The sequence below is a fragment of the Myotis myotis genome, unplaced genomic scaffold, assembly GCF_014108235.1.
Source record: "Myotis myotis isolate mMyoMyo1 unplaced genomic scaffold, mMyoMyo1.p scaffold_m19_p_8, whole genome shotgun sequence".
In the NCBI taxonomy this organism is placed as follows: domain Eukaryota; kingdom Metazoa; phylum Chordata; class Mammalia; order Chiroptera; family Vespertilionidae; genus Myotis; species Myotis myotis.
In genome coordinates this window covers 3,313,212-3,328,765 of record NW_023416390.1, presented here as the reverse complement: position 1 = coordinate 3,328,765, position 15,554 = coordinate 3,313,212, and the positions used below count along the sequence as shown (strand labels likewise).

Sequence of the window (15,554 nt, the reverse complement as noted above, 5' to 3'; positions counted from 1 at the left end):
CCAATTTAGCCCTTGAGCACCCCATCCGCCTTTGCCTCCTGGCGGGGGGGACCTGAGATACAGCGAGGCCAGCGAACACGCCCGCCTGTCACAGCTGCTGAGGAACAGGGGCTGGTTCGAGTCCAGGCTTCCTCCCTCCCACTCCTCCGAAGTCTACCCCCTAGCCACACATTGGCAGCATCAGCCGCACTGAAACGGGCAAACCTTCATTGTGCTTTTCGTCCAAAATCCTTTCCTGGCGCTTTCCCTCCCCGGAGCTCGCTCTGCCTTCCTCCTCCCCTCACTTCCCCACCCCCTCCCAGCACCCGCCAGTTGCTGTTATCCAAGCTCCGAGGGCCTCCCCGAGCCCCTTTCTTCTAGGGATCGCTGCTTCCCCCTCCGTGGTTTGCCCAGTCGGGGCACTTTGGGCTGCGCACCCCTCATGCAGGCCGGTCAGTGTGCAGGATGCTCAGCGGCGCCCCGCCCCACTCACTAGGTGCCAGTAGGGAGAGCCCAGCCCGACAGTGGGCGGTGTCCTCTGGGTGAGCACTGCCGCCTGCCAGGTGCCGCCTTCAGGCCACTGAGCAGGAGGCACTGCTGGAGGCAGGGGTTCCCACGGGTCCTGCTGCTCTCCCCACACCTGAGACAGTCGTGTCTTATTCCTGCTGAGCGGCCTGTAGGCACGTCCACCGTTTCCCCATGTCCCTCCCTGGTTTGCAGGAGCAGATTTGCTGGTTGCATAACAGCCGAAAGCTTTGTGCAGCCGGGATGGGTGGCCAGGCCTAAGCCACCAGCTGCAGAGCACTAATCCGTCAGCTGAGGGGATGGGAAGGTCTCCGTGTGTCCGGGAGGGAGCCATGCTGACAGCCTCTAGACCACGGTTGTGTGCTGCTAGAATTGTCCTCCTGCTTCTTTGTTAACAGACAATGTGAGAGCTGTGAGCCTGCCCTGCACCGGGCCGTGCACTAAACCGACCTACGTTTCCTCTCTCCACAGATGAACGCAGTATAGAGCACGAGCTTTCTCGTCTCCTCTGCCGACACCTGTCCCTCCGCCTGTGCTCCCTCCTGCTGTTCTGTCCTCGCATCCACTTCTAGGGAAAGGGAAGAAAGGCCCACAGTGTGCTGCAGCCTGTTGGTAGCAAGTGGATTCCCCCTAATTCAGACACCTGTTACCCTGCAGGGCTGCATGCGTCTCATTAAAGGTAAAAGGGAGAGGCCCTCTCCACGGAGTGGAGCGAGCGGGGCTACACATGAGAGCAGTCAGGACTCCCCGGGTGAGAGTGGGAAGGGGAGGCGTCGGCAGCACCCAGCAATGCCACTCGCCAAGCCAGGGCCAGCCCGCGGGTCGGGACAGACCCTGCTGGCTTAGGGGATTCTGGCTGATCCTCTTCTGGAGAATTCGTGTTTGTTTTCTCTGCCTTAAATATGGCTGGAAGTTTCCCCTGGTTTCCCTAGGAAACAGTTCAGAGCTAAGTTTATCTAGAATTGCATCACCTCCTAACAGAGGTAGCCATCTGAACCTGGGCAGGGGGAACAGCTGTGTTCTGTATTTTATCCTAACGCCCACACTAGCCACTCGCAGCCAAAGACAAATTCTCTCTCGGGAGGATTCGCTTTGCTGTCACGGTGATGATTCTGGCTAACACCAGTGGAAGGCAGCACATCCCCACATTCGGGAGTCGTGTTTGCTGTGTAAGCGTGAGTGTCCACAGCAGAAGACGCTGCCTCCAGCACGGCCGCTGGTCAGTTCGATCGCCTTCACGCTCTATCCGGGCACAGCTGTTCCCGGCCGCTCAAGCCAGACCTGATGCTCTTTCAAAGTGGAGAGTAATCGGGTGTAGATGGACGCGGCTCAGTTCCTGTTTCTTAATGGATTAGCTTGTCTTTATTGTCATTCGCTGGTATTTCGCCTCCTAGTCCTAACATTTTCAAACTGAGGAAGAATGTAACTGGCCAGTCGTTACCCAGAGGTAGTCTGAGAATCAAACCCTTGAAAGCTCGTGCTGTGTAACCGCGTGGACAATGGCTTCTTTCCACTGATAAAGTGTTTTTCTGAAAAAGGCATTTGCAAATGGTCCCACCGTCTGTCCGTGCTTCTCCCAGACCCGTTCTGACTGGTGGCATTTGTGGCGTGTGTTACGTTACGTGCCTTCTTCCTTCCTTAGTTCTGACACAGAGATCGTGTGTGGGGGTCGGGTTTGACACGGTTCTTCACAGCCTGCTGTCCTCGTAGCTGCGTCTGTGCTCCCACCATCGCCGTCACTGTGTCACTAGTCACTGAGCAATGCGGTGCTTTTTGGGTGGGGATGGGGTTTGCTTGACGTCTGCTCTGAATTAAAGCTGACGCCTCCCGATTGCACTGAATGCACGTGCACCTGGTCCTTTGGACTGAACACCAGCCACGGCTCCTCTCCCTTCACACCTGAGGCGGCGGCAGCCTGGCTGGGTGTGCGTGGACTTTGTAAACTGAAAGGATAAAGGAACAAAGACTTCAGCCAACCCTTGCTTCTCGTTGCCGTGCTCCCCTCTCTGGCGTGCGTTCTGCCCGTGAGCGTCTGGGTGGCTTCATCGCACGCACTGGCCGAGGGACTGCTCGCTTCTCAGGGAGCGTTCAGTGCCAGCGCCGGTCTCACTAACAGCATTCGGTGCGAAGATCTGACACGTTACGGGCATTACGTGTAGGTTTGGTGTTTTCTCATTTTTTTAAACTTATGATTAAACTTAAAAATATATTTCCTTTTTGGGGGGGGTGGGGTCAGAGATCTGGGTAAGTTTATTTTACTTTTCTTGTTCTTGCTGCTGTTGTTTTTCATAGAACAATGAGCAGTCCTTTAAAACAGGGGTGGGGAACGTCTGCCCCGTGAGCTGTATAAGGCCCTTTGGTCTGGCCCTGCCAAGGCATGAGGGGTAAGCTAATTACATATTTGACCAAATAGAGCAGGCTAATTTTTAAAAATATATTTCTATTTAACTCGAGAGGGAGAGGGAGAGAGAGAAACATCCATGATGAGAGAATCATTGACTGGCTATCTCCCGTACACCCCCTACTGGGGATCGAGCCCACAACACGGCCTGTGCCCTTGACCGGAATTGAACCCGGGACCCTTCAGTCTGCAGGCTGATGCTCTATCCACGGAGCCACAGCAGCCAGGGCAGCAGGCTACTACTTTTTAAGTTGATACTTTTGTTTGGCCCGAGAATGACGTTATAAATATCCAGTGGCCCCTGGCAGGAAAAAGGCCCCCGCCACTGCTTTAAAATGAGATTAATAACATCGTCTTGCTCAGCCTTGTGCCTCCTCACCCGCTCGCCATCAGGTTCGAGGCGGTCCGTGGCCGCGGTCAGAGAGGACACGTGAGAAAGGCTGTGGTGGGCGCCCTAAAGAGCAGATGAGTCCCGTGGCCTTGCGACCACAGCTGCCCCCTGTGCACAAATAACGAGGCCCTTGTTCTAAATGAACGTCGGTGCTGCTGACACGGCTTCACGCTGAAGTGCCTGTCAAGTGGGACTCTGCTTGTCTCCATCTGACTCCCACTCCCCGCGCCCCGGGAGCTGTTGCTGGGACGTCACTGCCCCCGTGCAGAAAGGTGCCTTCCCCACGGTGCTCTCAGATAGAGGCACGGGCGCTGGGGAGTCGGGCGAGGACGGGCAGCGACTTCACGCTGTGGGAGGGCGTCGGGCAGCAGCGGTTCCGAAGCCAGGCGAGCACCATGACCCACAGCCTCCCTCTCCCTCTGTCCCTGCAGGACTCACACGCAGGGGACCCTGCGGGGAACGGAGCCAGTGCCGCTGCCAGGGTCCGCGTGTTCTCACACAGTCGGTCACGTGGGAGTCACGAGTAGAGGTGGCTCAGGGGGGTGTAGGGTAATCCGTGTGGTGTCTGTGCCGTGCTCCGTCCGCTTCCAGGTGGCACCTGGGGGAAATGCCTCCTCACTGGGGAAGAGGGCTGCTCGGATGGAAGGACCTAGATCTTGCTACTTACCTGGCGTTAACCGCGTTCAGTCTGCCTGCTGGCTGCCAGCGAGAGTGGACTAGGAAGTCTTGAGGAACGGAGTGCTTCACTCGCCTCTGGCCATCCCAGGGAAAGTGAGAAAAGCCAGGGACTGTTTCCAGAATCCTGGCGCCCGTGTGAGACCTGGCGCTGCCCCCGCAGGTAGGGCATTTCCTCGAATGGCTGCTCTGGGTATTCGGTCGTTCACCGGTTCATCACACACCGAGCACCTGTCCCGAGCCAGCGCCCTGGGGTGGGAGACGCCGGGAACCAGTCGGAGAAGAGCCTGGCTGCGGGTGGGGGTGCTCTGAGGCCCTGGGCCATGGGGGTGGGGGTGCTCTGAGGCCCTGGGCCATGGGGGTGGGGGTGCTGAGGCCCTGGGCCATGGGGGTGGGGGTGCTCTGAGGCCCTGGGCCATGGGGGTGGGGGTGCTCTGAGGCCCTGGGCCATGGGGGTGGGGGTGCTCTGAGGCCCTGGGCCATGGGGGTGGGGGTGCTCTGAGGCCCTGGGCCATCGCTCCGGCACAGTCGTCTCACTCATCAAAGCGGGAGACAGACACAGCCCGAAGCTCCGAAACTGCACATGTTCTACAAAAACGTGCACAATTTCAAGGAAACGGCCTTACAGTGGCTTCAGGGAACCTCCTTTGACGAGGTCGTGTACTAGCAGCTCTTCAGTGAAACCGACCTAAGACTCAGCTCCGCCTTTGTGTCTCCCACACGGAGAAATGGAGCGTCTTATGTGACCCATTGAAGAAAGAGCCCCAGGCAAGCAGCTTAAACACGTTTATTAGGGATAAATGGGTGCACAAAGCGTATAAAGGTGCTCGGAGGCACCTGCACAGAGAGCGCCACACACCTGCCGCCACACACCTGCTGTCACTAGCTAAGCTCTGGGTCAACGCCGCTGCGCCCTCTGCGCCCGGTGTGGTGTCTGCTCAGCCTCTCCCATTTCTTGTCCCAGAGGGAAGCGCCTTGAGCGGCTCTTGCTTCATGACCGCTTGTTGGATTCACTTCCTAGCGGCCCTCACTGACCCAGGGGGTGGGGGTGGGGGCAGCAGGGGCACACGGAGGCCGGGGCTCAGACTCCGGAACAGAATCGAAACACCCAGTCTTTGCCCCTTTTAATAGCTGACTAAATTCTCTGACCTTCCCATCTGAACACACACGTGCCTTCCCAAGTCTCCTGCTGAACCCCGTCCTGTCCACCTAACTGTAACAGCCCCCCGCCTGCCTTGGTTTAAGTGCCGCCTCACACATTCCTGAGCTACTTGCGTACCATCTGGTCTGCGACTGCAGATTTACTCACTTCACTGTCAGGTCAGCAGGTGAGACCAGGAAGACTGCCCCGGCCCCCCACCCTCTCGCTTTCAGAGATCAAGTCCACACAGGGCTCTCACCTTCACCACCACGGTGCCCACCCCTGACACCTTGCCCGGCGCCTGGCTCTCCACAGGCATCAGGAATGGATCCGACCCAGCCAAGTGCGGCCTTGCCCAGGGCATGCCCACCCCAGGGCTGGCAGAGACCCCGTGGCTGTTTTTTTTAAAATTTCATTGCCATAGGTTTTTTTATGCATGTGTTTATTACGCTGTGGAAAGCAACACTACCCGATTTCACTTAAAATAAATATTTCCCGACTTCAGAATACTTACAACTGAACAGTTACGATTAGTTCACTGTGGGAGGTTCTGGCGGCAAATACATTCATAGCTGAACAATCCCAGGAAGAGTCTAAACCCAACAGGCCGTCACCCAGGCCCGGCCAGACAGACAGCAGCACCCCATGGCCGACTGCTCGCCCAGCTCCCCAGTTCAGGAGCGTGGGGGGCAGCACATTGCACCCGTGATGTGAGCACAGAGCCCAGAGAGCAAACAGCAGTGAGTACAAAGCTTGAGTAAACGTCACCAGAGCGCTCTCCTGGGCAGAGGAGCCTAACGCCAAACACAAAGATCTTTGGAGTATACAGGTGGCATCCATTAGCGGCACAGCCCAAAGCATTTAAACCGAAGATCCTCAGGCTGTCAGCCTACAGCCAGCGGCCACAGCAGGAGCCAGTGTGCAGCGCACATAGCCTCGTGGGTAGATAAGGGCACACTGAGCTAAACCACAAGATTTTACAAAATAGTCTTAATCGGAGAAAAGGTGAAGACTTCGTTCGGAAATAATAGCGAGAACCTCTTTTCATCAGTAACCGTCCGCCACAGGAGCCTCTGAGGGCTCCCTCAGCTCACAGCGCTGCTCCTGAAGTGGGGACCCCGCTGGTGTCGGGTGGCGGGTCTGCCGGGGCAACGCTGCTCCCCGGCCGCCTGGCTCCACGGGCTCCACTGGAGGCCCGCCGCCTCGTTCCCACAGACACACGGGCCGGCCTCGTGCTGGCGGCTCAGTCCTCCACGGCACGGCCACGGCCACACGTCCTCAAGGACGCGCTGTCGGAGCAGGCGGGGCCGAGCCACTAACTTAGACGGAAGCAAAAATCGAAACACGTGCAGGCCCCTAGCGGGGTCAACGGGCCGTCAGGCACCATAAACCTCGGAAGCAGCGTGTTGCCCATAGAAAAGGGGAAGGGATTTGCCGTATTAATGTAGCCACTAGCTTTCCTGGGGTTGAGAGTTCTGCTCATTTCACTAAACAGCTTCGAAGAAGTCGAGGCGCATGTGTGCGTGTGCGTGTATGTGTGTGCGTGTGCATGTGTGCATGTGTGTGCGTGTGCATGTGTGCGTGTGTGTGTATGTGTGCGTGTGCACTTAATATCAGATATTCTCACTAACATACCCCTTCAAAGTATATGTGCAATTCCTTCCCCGAAAAATGCTGGGGCTCAATTTAAAATGATCTGGCCTTGTTAAACGCCGCAGTGCACCCAAGGGTCCGCTAGAGAATCAAGGAACCGCGTGACCTGGTGGACCCCACAGGGAACAGACCTCTCGGTGCAGCTTCTGCAGCGGTTCCCCTCGGACTCGGAGCACTTCTCAAGTTACCCTGGAAGCTGAGAAATGTGGTCTGAGAGCCGCAGGAGCACACCCCTCTGGGCGGGTCAGTGTGGCCAATGCGAACTCCGTTTGTCTGGCTCATCTATAGACAGGCAGCTCCTTACAGCTCACATGCCAGATCTGACGTGTGTGGAAACATGAGGACGGGCCTGCCACACCCCCTTGCCCAGCTAAAGGGCAGAGGCTGGGCAGAGGGGACGTAGAAAAAGGAAAAATTTCCAAAAGTAGAACTCCATTGACACACTTTTTTGGTCACCAAACATATCTTGAACAGATGCCCTGATAGTCTGATCAGAGTTGGTCTATCCTACTCACAGCTGTTAACTATAATTTTTAGTCACATCATGAAGCGAGGGGGATGGGAGAAATCTTCAACACACAACCATAAGTGCAGGCAGTTGTTCAAACGCTCAGGCTAAGTCTATATGTGGAGTCCTGGAAATCACACTATTTTGCTTCTAAAGGCAGCCTCGCCCCTGTGGACAGGCTGTATATATAACAGCTTAATTTCTATTGATGCGTCAAACTGAAAGTCCACAAAACACAAGAATCATGGGGACCTCACGCGAAGCCAGCACTGGCACTACTTCTACATCGGGTTCTACAGTGCACCAGGTCAACAGTGCTCACATTGTGGAGGGAGGTGGTTTTATTTCTATTTTGTCCCCAAGAGATCAGGTTTGTCCTGGGCGGACAGCGAGGAGGCTGCCGGTAGCACGGCGCTGACCCACGCTGTAGGAGACACACCTAGAGGCAGAAAGACACACGCGCCCTGATCAAGTCCACGTGACACAGGTACGTGACTTCGTGGGCACCGGGCTTACAAGAGGCCGTCGAGGTTCTTGTGCACCGTCTGGCTCTCCTTCCCGTCGTCGGCGTCGCCCTGCGGCGTGTACTGGCCCTGGTACTCCTGCAGGATCTTGAACACGTCGTGGTGGCCGAAGTGCAGCGCCTCGTCCATGGGCGTGTTGTTCCACCTGGGCGGGCAGCACACAGGACGGGGCGTGAGGCGCCTCCGGGCTCGGGGGCAGGGAAGGGCCGTGCCAGCTCAGCCCTGCGACCAGCAACCACCAGTGGGAGGAATAAACAGAAGGGGCTTGTGGCTCAAAAAGCGGCCTGGGGGGCAGCCTGGGGCCCGGGGAGGAGGAGGACAGGATGTAGGTGCCTCCGCAGGGGAAGTCCTGGTGCTGGCGGACACAGGAGACTCCTGACCCCGAGCTGGGACTGCCTGAAAAGCTCAAGGGAGCTCGCTCTCAATAAAAAGTCCGAAGAAAACGCAGGTTTGTGGCATCCACGCCCCAGCCTTTGCTAGGAAAATTACGTTCCTATTAATTAGAATCGCAGTGAATCCCAAAGGCCTGGAAATAACCGCGACCTCATCAGGGCGCGAGCACACATCGCAGGAGAAGCTCGACCCCGAGGAATGGGCGTGTTCCTCTCTGGTGAAGGTGGGACCCAGGGCCACGCACGGGCAGGAGCGCAACCCCTGCCTGCCCGCCGTGTTGCTGGGGTTGTGCTCTGAGGGTGACAGGGGAAGACCGACGATGAGACGACATGAAGAGTGGCCAGCAGTGGTGAACCAGCTCACTGGCCTTTAAAGAAATGAGGCTGACGGTGACACACAACCCAAGGAAGGGACAGAGGGTGACCGCTGGCCCCCTAACACCTCACAAACGATGAAGCCCCCCTTCCTCCTCACTCATGTCGCTGGGCCTTGGCCGCCAGGCGCTCGGGCTCATGCCACTCGCCACCTTCTGGCTTCCCTTCCTTCAGTTTCCTCCATCTCTGTCCTTAACCTTTCACCTTCTGAAGGAGGCCACCATATGGACCCACAAGGTTTTGTATGTACAGTTTCACTTGAAAAATATTTCTGGATAAAGTTTGGTAACCTGTTCTTAATTTTTAAAATCAGGTAAGTAACATTTTACATGTATTTTTCCCCGCAAAAGTCCCCAGCTGAATTAAGTTGCTTTTACTTCTTTACTGGCCTTCATTTACTTAGGGAGTCGGTGGCCTTAAATGGGAGGTGAGGACAGTTTTCAGTCCCCTGTCTTTCGGGGGGGCGGGGGGGAATTGAATGTTAACTGCAAGTTACCTTTTTTACAACTTTTTCCATGAAATAATGCAAAATATCAACTTTACAGAATACACTAAATTTGCTCAAGCCTATTCTTCAAGTGGAGGTGATGCTGACTATGAAACAGAAGAAAGAATTGTCTTGGTTTAAATTACAATCTCAAATAGTTGAATACCTAGTTACCAAGTTATTTGCTTAGCTAACCTTTGCTATCAGATGGGTACTTCACTTCCACGTTCCTACTGGCCAATTAGGACAAAAAACCCACAACACACCCCAATCCTTAAATACGCAAGCACAGTAGGTATCTCCACATGTGGTGAGTAATGTGGTTGGGATTATAAATAGAGTGAGAGGAGCGCTGTTCAGTGTCTTGCTAAGGAAAGAGCCGGCGTGGGCGTCACGTCTGGGGATAAAAGGGAGGGTTGTCGTCCCAGCGTGAGGTTTTAGGATGCTGCTAATAAAGGTATGGCCTTAGAGAACCAATGTGTTACCACACTGACAAAGTTGCTCACAGTTTTCAGACACGGACTCCATAACTTCCCTGCATTTCTTGCAAGCTGACCTAATAAAAGCTAAACCTCTAATTTAAAAAAGTAAAACCTTAACTAGAGAATAACCAGCATGCTCCAAACTTAATATAGTCCTCAGTTATCCAATCCACACTCATTAATATCCAATCTCTCCGAGTATTTCTCTCCTTCCATTCTTCTAAACCTTTATTCTCCTTCCTCACTGACTCATGGGTCAGAAGACAGGGTAGCAAAATGGATAACAAGGCTCTGATGTATGCTGTCTACAAGGGATCTACCTCAGTGAAAAATACAGATTGCAAGTAAAGGGATGGAAAAAACATTCCATACAAAGGGGGAAAAAAGCTGGGGTAGAAATACTCGTATCAGACAAACTACACTTTAACAACAAGGCGAAAAGGCTGTGAGAAGAGACAGGCACTGCATGACGATAAAGGGATCAATCCAACAGGACGTAACCCTTGTAGACACTGGGGCACCTAAGTCCGTAAGCACGCGTGCAGTTCTACTGTGTGTGAGCGCATGAGCACGCGTGCAGTTCTGACGTGCGAGTGTGTGGGGAGAGCTCGAGCAGCTACACGCGCTGCACTGCTCCTGGGCCGTCCTCTGGACACGCTTCCTGCAGGATGAGTGGCAGTCTGCCATGTGGGCCGAGAGGGAGAGGAGAGGAGCGAACTGTGTTCCAGCCTCGTCTCCCCAGAGCACGGACTGAAGTCCCACTTCCTCGAAGCCCCCGAGAGGGACTCGGGCCAATGGGGCATTTCGGAAACCCCGTCCGCTCGCTGGGGGCTCCAGAGCAGCAGCATGCATACACGCTCTCAGTGCGCGCCTGTCCACGTCTCGGCTACCCCGTGTCGCTGAAAACCCGAGGACACAGTTCCTACTTGCTCTTTCCAAGGGCAAACAGCTGTTTCCTTCCTACGTGTGCTGACCACACTCACACTGACGTGAAAAATGCTGGACAAGAGTCCATCTTTGGGTAAGAAATAGAACAGGGGAGAGAGGACCCTCTCCCCAGCAGACACGGTTTGGTGTTGCCTTTAGAAGGCACGACCCCGAGTTCAAGCACACCTCCCACATGCACCTGGTGGGCTTAAACACGCCACCCTTAACTAGCGCACCCCGGGCCTGCCACGGTGTTAGGCCTGTTGGGCTCACCTGTCCTTGGGGAAAGGGTTGACTTTGCAGGCTTCCAGCAAAAATTTCACGACTTCAACGTGACCTGTATCCAACACAAAGCAGGCAGAGTTGAGTGCCGAGTCGAGGCCAAGTCTGAAAAACAAGTGGACGCGGGGCCACGTCCTTACCCTCGGCGGCAGCCACGTGGAGGGCCGTTCTGGAGTCATAGTCCCGCTGCTCCATGTCCATGGCCGACAGGGCGAATCTGAAAATGTGGAGGCACAGCTCTTCACTGTGTGTTTACAAAATATTACACTCACACAGCATCACACCCTGGGTTCGGGCTAAGGCCCTGGAGGCAGGGCCCTCCACCCGGCTCATCACCCGGAGCTCGAGGCCTGGTCCCGCCGGCCACGGCCACCTCGCCCCCTTCCTCAGCTTTGCTCTCGTTGGGTAAGAGGAAGCGTTCGCCCTCTGCACAGGGTGAGCGGCACTCCAGTTACTCAAACTCAAGGACAGTGACACCACCATGCGAAGTGTGCGCTTCAGCGGGCAAGCAACTAGCGCCTCACTCAGTGTTCCCCCAGCTCCCATTCCACAGGTTACAGGCCACAGAGTGCCAGAACCAGTCACCTTATTTTTCTTAAATGTCTTTGGAGAGCACATTTGTATTGGGATGTAATTCACATGTAACTTGATGTACGTTTAAGGTGTACATGTGTTGCATACATTTATATATTGCAATATAAATACCAGCGAAGTGCTGGTTAGCTAACACCTGGCAGCCCACATCATTGTCTTCGTGGTGAGAACATGAAGACCAGTCTCTTAGTGACTCTGAAGCACACGGTACAGCACTGACACAAGGACTGACAGACTCTAAAGATGGAGTTAAGCACAGACTTGATCACACTGGAGTTGCAGCTCTACACAAAAGACCTGATGTTAGATACGCAGTGCCGTGCGGCCTGTTTACTGCCCCTCCTTCCCCCTCCGGCCAGAGATGGGGTGGAGGGTGCCTGGGGCTGGAGAAGGTCCCGCTACCACTTAGGACAAGAGGGGCCTGGGCTTTGCTGGAGGCAGGAAGGGAGGAGACTGCACAGCAAGCCTACTGCCCTGGGAGCGGGCATTTAATGTACATTAGTTTGGGTCCTTTATATTAGAGGGGCATGCAAGTGAGGCTTAGCCTTCAGATGGCCATGTGCCCAGAAGCTGCTTCATGAACATCTGTGAGCCGCTCGCCAGCCCTCCCGGGAACATACCTCCGAAGTGCAGACACGTCTCCCGTGTAGGCCGCAAACAAGAGGTTTATCACCGACTTCACCTGAGAAGACAGGGAAAGTCAGGTTTCACGGGGGAGACAGAATGGAATGGGCACCCGGGGGTTCCCGCGAGCTGGGGACGCTCCATCCGGTTGCCCAGTTACCCCAGCTGCATGCACGTCCACACCTAAGGCAGGCACGGGGGCGTTACTTTCCTGTTTCACTAGAGGATTCTGGGAAATTCAACACTAAAGATTAGATGCGGGAGGGAAGGGATGGAATGATGTCACCTGGAGCAAAAGGACGCAAACTTGTAACCTGCGTGCGAAACACATGGCTGGGCCTCTGAAGTGTGTTCAGGACCCTTCTCCCTGCGTGTCCAGGACTGTGAGCTGACCGTGCGCACAGCATTCACGTCCCATCATGATTGAAAACGAAGGCATGCCCGACCAGCATCGAGGCCCTGCCCCAGTCACCGTCTCCCCATCGCCATCGCTGGCTCCTCTCAGACCTTCAGAGGCCGCGCTCAGCACGAGGCACCTGGACCCCGGACGAGGCTGTGTCACGGGAAGACGGTCTTATCCGCAAGCCCAGCGGCTCAGCCCCAACACTGCTCTCAGGTGGCGGACCCTCCCCAAACAGTAGGTCCCTGCTGTTGACAATACCCACCGTCTTGTCTTACGATAAGGACAAGGCTGGTTTAACCCAAAGGCCTCTGGGTTTCATCAGCCTCCATGCAGCCTTTAGCCAGCCCTGGTTTTCAGAAACTGAATTACTGAATGTACACTATTTGTAAATACTTCGTAAATTTCCACTTTTATCTTATACTTTGCAACTTCAGCAACTGATACTGGACTTAATGGTGGAAGAGAGAAGTTTAAGTGGAGGGGTGGAAAGTAACCCAGCTATCCACAGACAAAGCCACAGCCCTGGGGACTCTTACGAGATTTTAACCTGAGCCCGGCCAGTGTGGCTCAGTGGTTGGGCGTTGATCTATGAACCACGAGGTCAGGGCTTGAGTCCTGGCCAGGGCACATGGCCGAGTTGCAGGCTTGATGCCCAATGTGGGGCGTGCAGGAGGCAGCTGATCCGTGATTCTCTTTCATCAGGGATGTTTCTATCTCTCCCTCTCCCTTCCTCTCTGAAATCAATAAAATTATATTTATTCAATCTTTTTATTTAAAAATGGCACACCTCCCCGCAGGCTGCCACCCGGGCTCTGAAAGCCCACATCCAACCGCCTGCTGGACGCTGCCTCCAGGATGTTTATCAGGTGTCTCCGACTTCCACCGCCTCCCCCACCCCACCTCGTAGCTCCTCTCCCGGCGCCCCCGTATGGAAGGGCACCACTCCCCCGTGGCCCAGGCTGCTGCCCGGCTGCACTGAGGAGCGCGGGGCGGGTCCCTCCCACGGCTGTGCGAGGGCCTGCTTCCCTCAGAGGCAGGACGAGCTCTCTCTAAGGGACACCACCACCCGCAGACCTGGAGGCGTCCCTGACTCTGCCTCACAGCCCACATCGGCCTCATCGACAAACAGGCTCCACCTCCAGTGTGCTCAGCACCCACTTCTCACCCCTCTCGACCGCGCCCTATCCCCCCGGGGATGCGACAGCCTCTGGCTCTCATCAGGCTCTCATCGCATCACCACGTGTGGGTCAGCGGTCTGCCGCCCAGGGGGTGTGTCCCAGAGCCCGGGGCCTGCCGTCTAGGTGCGCGCAGGTGCTCTGTGATGTCTGCACAACGAAATCGCCCAGCGACACATTTTTCAGACCCTACCCCTCGTGAGGCGGCCCGTGGCTGTATTCCTCTGTTCAATTCCGCTGCCACAGGCAGCTTTTTATTTTTAAAATTTTTTAAGATACATTTTTATTGATTTCAGAGAGGAAGGGAGAGGGTGAGGGAGAGAGAGAGAAACATCAGTGATGAGAGAGAATCATGGATCGGCTGCCTTCTGCACGCCCCACGCTGGGGATGGAGCCCACAACCCAGGCCTGTGCCCTGACAGGGAATGGAACCGTGACCCCCTGGTTCATAGGCTGATGCTCACCACGGAGCCACGCCGGCTGAGCACACAAGCAGCTTTTAAAACAGACATCGTGGCACTCCTGGTGGCTCTCCATCACAGCCCAGACAGAAGGCGAACCTTCACCGTGGCTTCAGGACTCTAACTGCCCCACTCCGGTCACACTTCTCCTTCCCCACCCTCTGCCCCGTGTGGCTCTGCCCGGCCAGGCAGTTGTCCTGTTGGTCCCGGGCATCCAGGCCTGCCCCTGCTGCTGGGTGCTGTCCCCCAGGCGGTGAGGGGCTCCCCTCCCTCTGCCTGGTCTCACTCCCAGGCAGCTCTAAAGCACTGCCCCCTTCTTCATCACTCTAGCCCAGCGGTTCTCAACCTGTGGGTCGCGACCCCTTTGGGGGTCTAATGACCCTTTCACAGGGGTCGCCTAAGACCATCGGAAAACACATATATAATTACATATTGTTTTTGTGATTAATCACTGTGCTTTCATTATGTTCAATTTGTAACAATGAAATTGGGGGTCACAACATGAGGAACTGTATTAAAGGGTCGCGGCGTTAGGAAGGTTGAGAACCACTGCTCTAGCCCCTTCCTTGCTCTCTCTCCTCGGGGCTCCGGGCACTTGGCTTTAGGTAGTTACCCCCGTTCCGTGTCCCTTCCCGCTCAACGCAAGCTCCATCTGGGCAGAGACTGCGCCTTGCTCTTCCCACATGACCCGCGTGGCTCCCCTTCTAATAGATGCTCATGAAATGGTTGACTCATTCAAGTCAACACATTGCACACCTTACGCTCAGTTGTTGACTACATCTCAATTTTAAAAAATGTGTTCACTAAACATTTTCTCCCAAGTTATCAAATATTCAAATTGTTAGCACCGCCTGGGGATTCCGTTAGAGTCATGATTAATTCTACCTCCCCTAACCCTCAAACAGCGCTACCCAATTCATCCGCTTCTCCTCACTGGGGCCCTGCGTCTAGTCCTCCTTCCACCCTCCACACACTCCTTACCGTCTTCACAAAACACTGCTCAGATCACTACCGTTCTCAGCAAGGGGTGTCAACACATCCCCGAATCATTCCTGATAGGGTTCCTCAGCCTGCTGCCTCTTCTCTCACCCCCGGCAGAACACGGTCCTACCACTGCCCTTGTTCTTGTCTTGTCTGCGCCCCTCTCTCTCCCTCTGGGAGCACCTAGGCTCCTGGTCAATCTCTCCATTCCCTCCGGCCGGCTCGCAAGACTCGGGGAGCCCCCGGGCTGCCACGCCTCCTCATGGCTCTCACCCAGCATTCACGGCCCACACTGTCCATGTGGTGCTCAGAGCCATCAAGTAGATACCCTCTTCCCAATACAGCCCTGAATGTCTCTTCTGCTCCTCCCCGGCCACAGTACATGCTAATTCTTCCCTAAAATCACAGTTCCTCCCCCCATTTCTCACTGCAATGCTATTCTCAGCCCCTCCCTGTGAGCCCCAGGCCAGTCTCCTACATCAGAAGCCATTCCTTGCTCCTACATGTGCTTCTGATGGACGGCACCAGCCCACACACGCATCTCACCCCGGAATTCCGACGGGCACAGCATGAA

General features: G+C 55.4%; 2 protein-coding genes across 3 annotated transcripts in view; one reads left to right on the top strand and one right to left on the bottom strand.

The window, feature by feature from the left end:
- STAT1 (signal transducer and activator of transcription 1) overlaps positions 1 to 2,056 on the top strand; it is a 35,900-nt gene extending 33,844 nt beyond the window's left edge. For both annotated transcript variants that reach the window (XM_036318986.1, XM_036318985.1), the window contains exon 24: positions 976 to 2,056. In XM_036318986.1, coding sequence (XP_036174879.1) covers positions 976 to 990 — 15 coding nt within the window. In that variant the 3' untranslated portion in view covers positions 991 to 2,056. The remainder of the gene's footprint in view (positions 1 to 975) is intronic.
- A 2,686-nt stretch (positions 2,057 to 4,742) lies between these two features.
- Positions 4,743 to 15,554, bottom strand: part of GLS (glutaminase) — a 77,267-nt gene continuing 66,455 nt past the window's right edge. The window contains 4 exon segments of the mRNA XM_036318962.1: positions 4,743 to 7,942; positions 10,734 to 10,797; positions 10,883 to 10,959; positions 11,957 to 12,018. Of these exon segments, the coding sequence (XP_036174855.1) occupies positions 7,786 to 7,942; positions 10,734 to 10,797; positions 10,883 to 10,959; positions 11,957 to 12,018 (360 nt within the window). The 3' untranslated portion in view covers positions 4,743 to 7,785.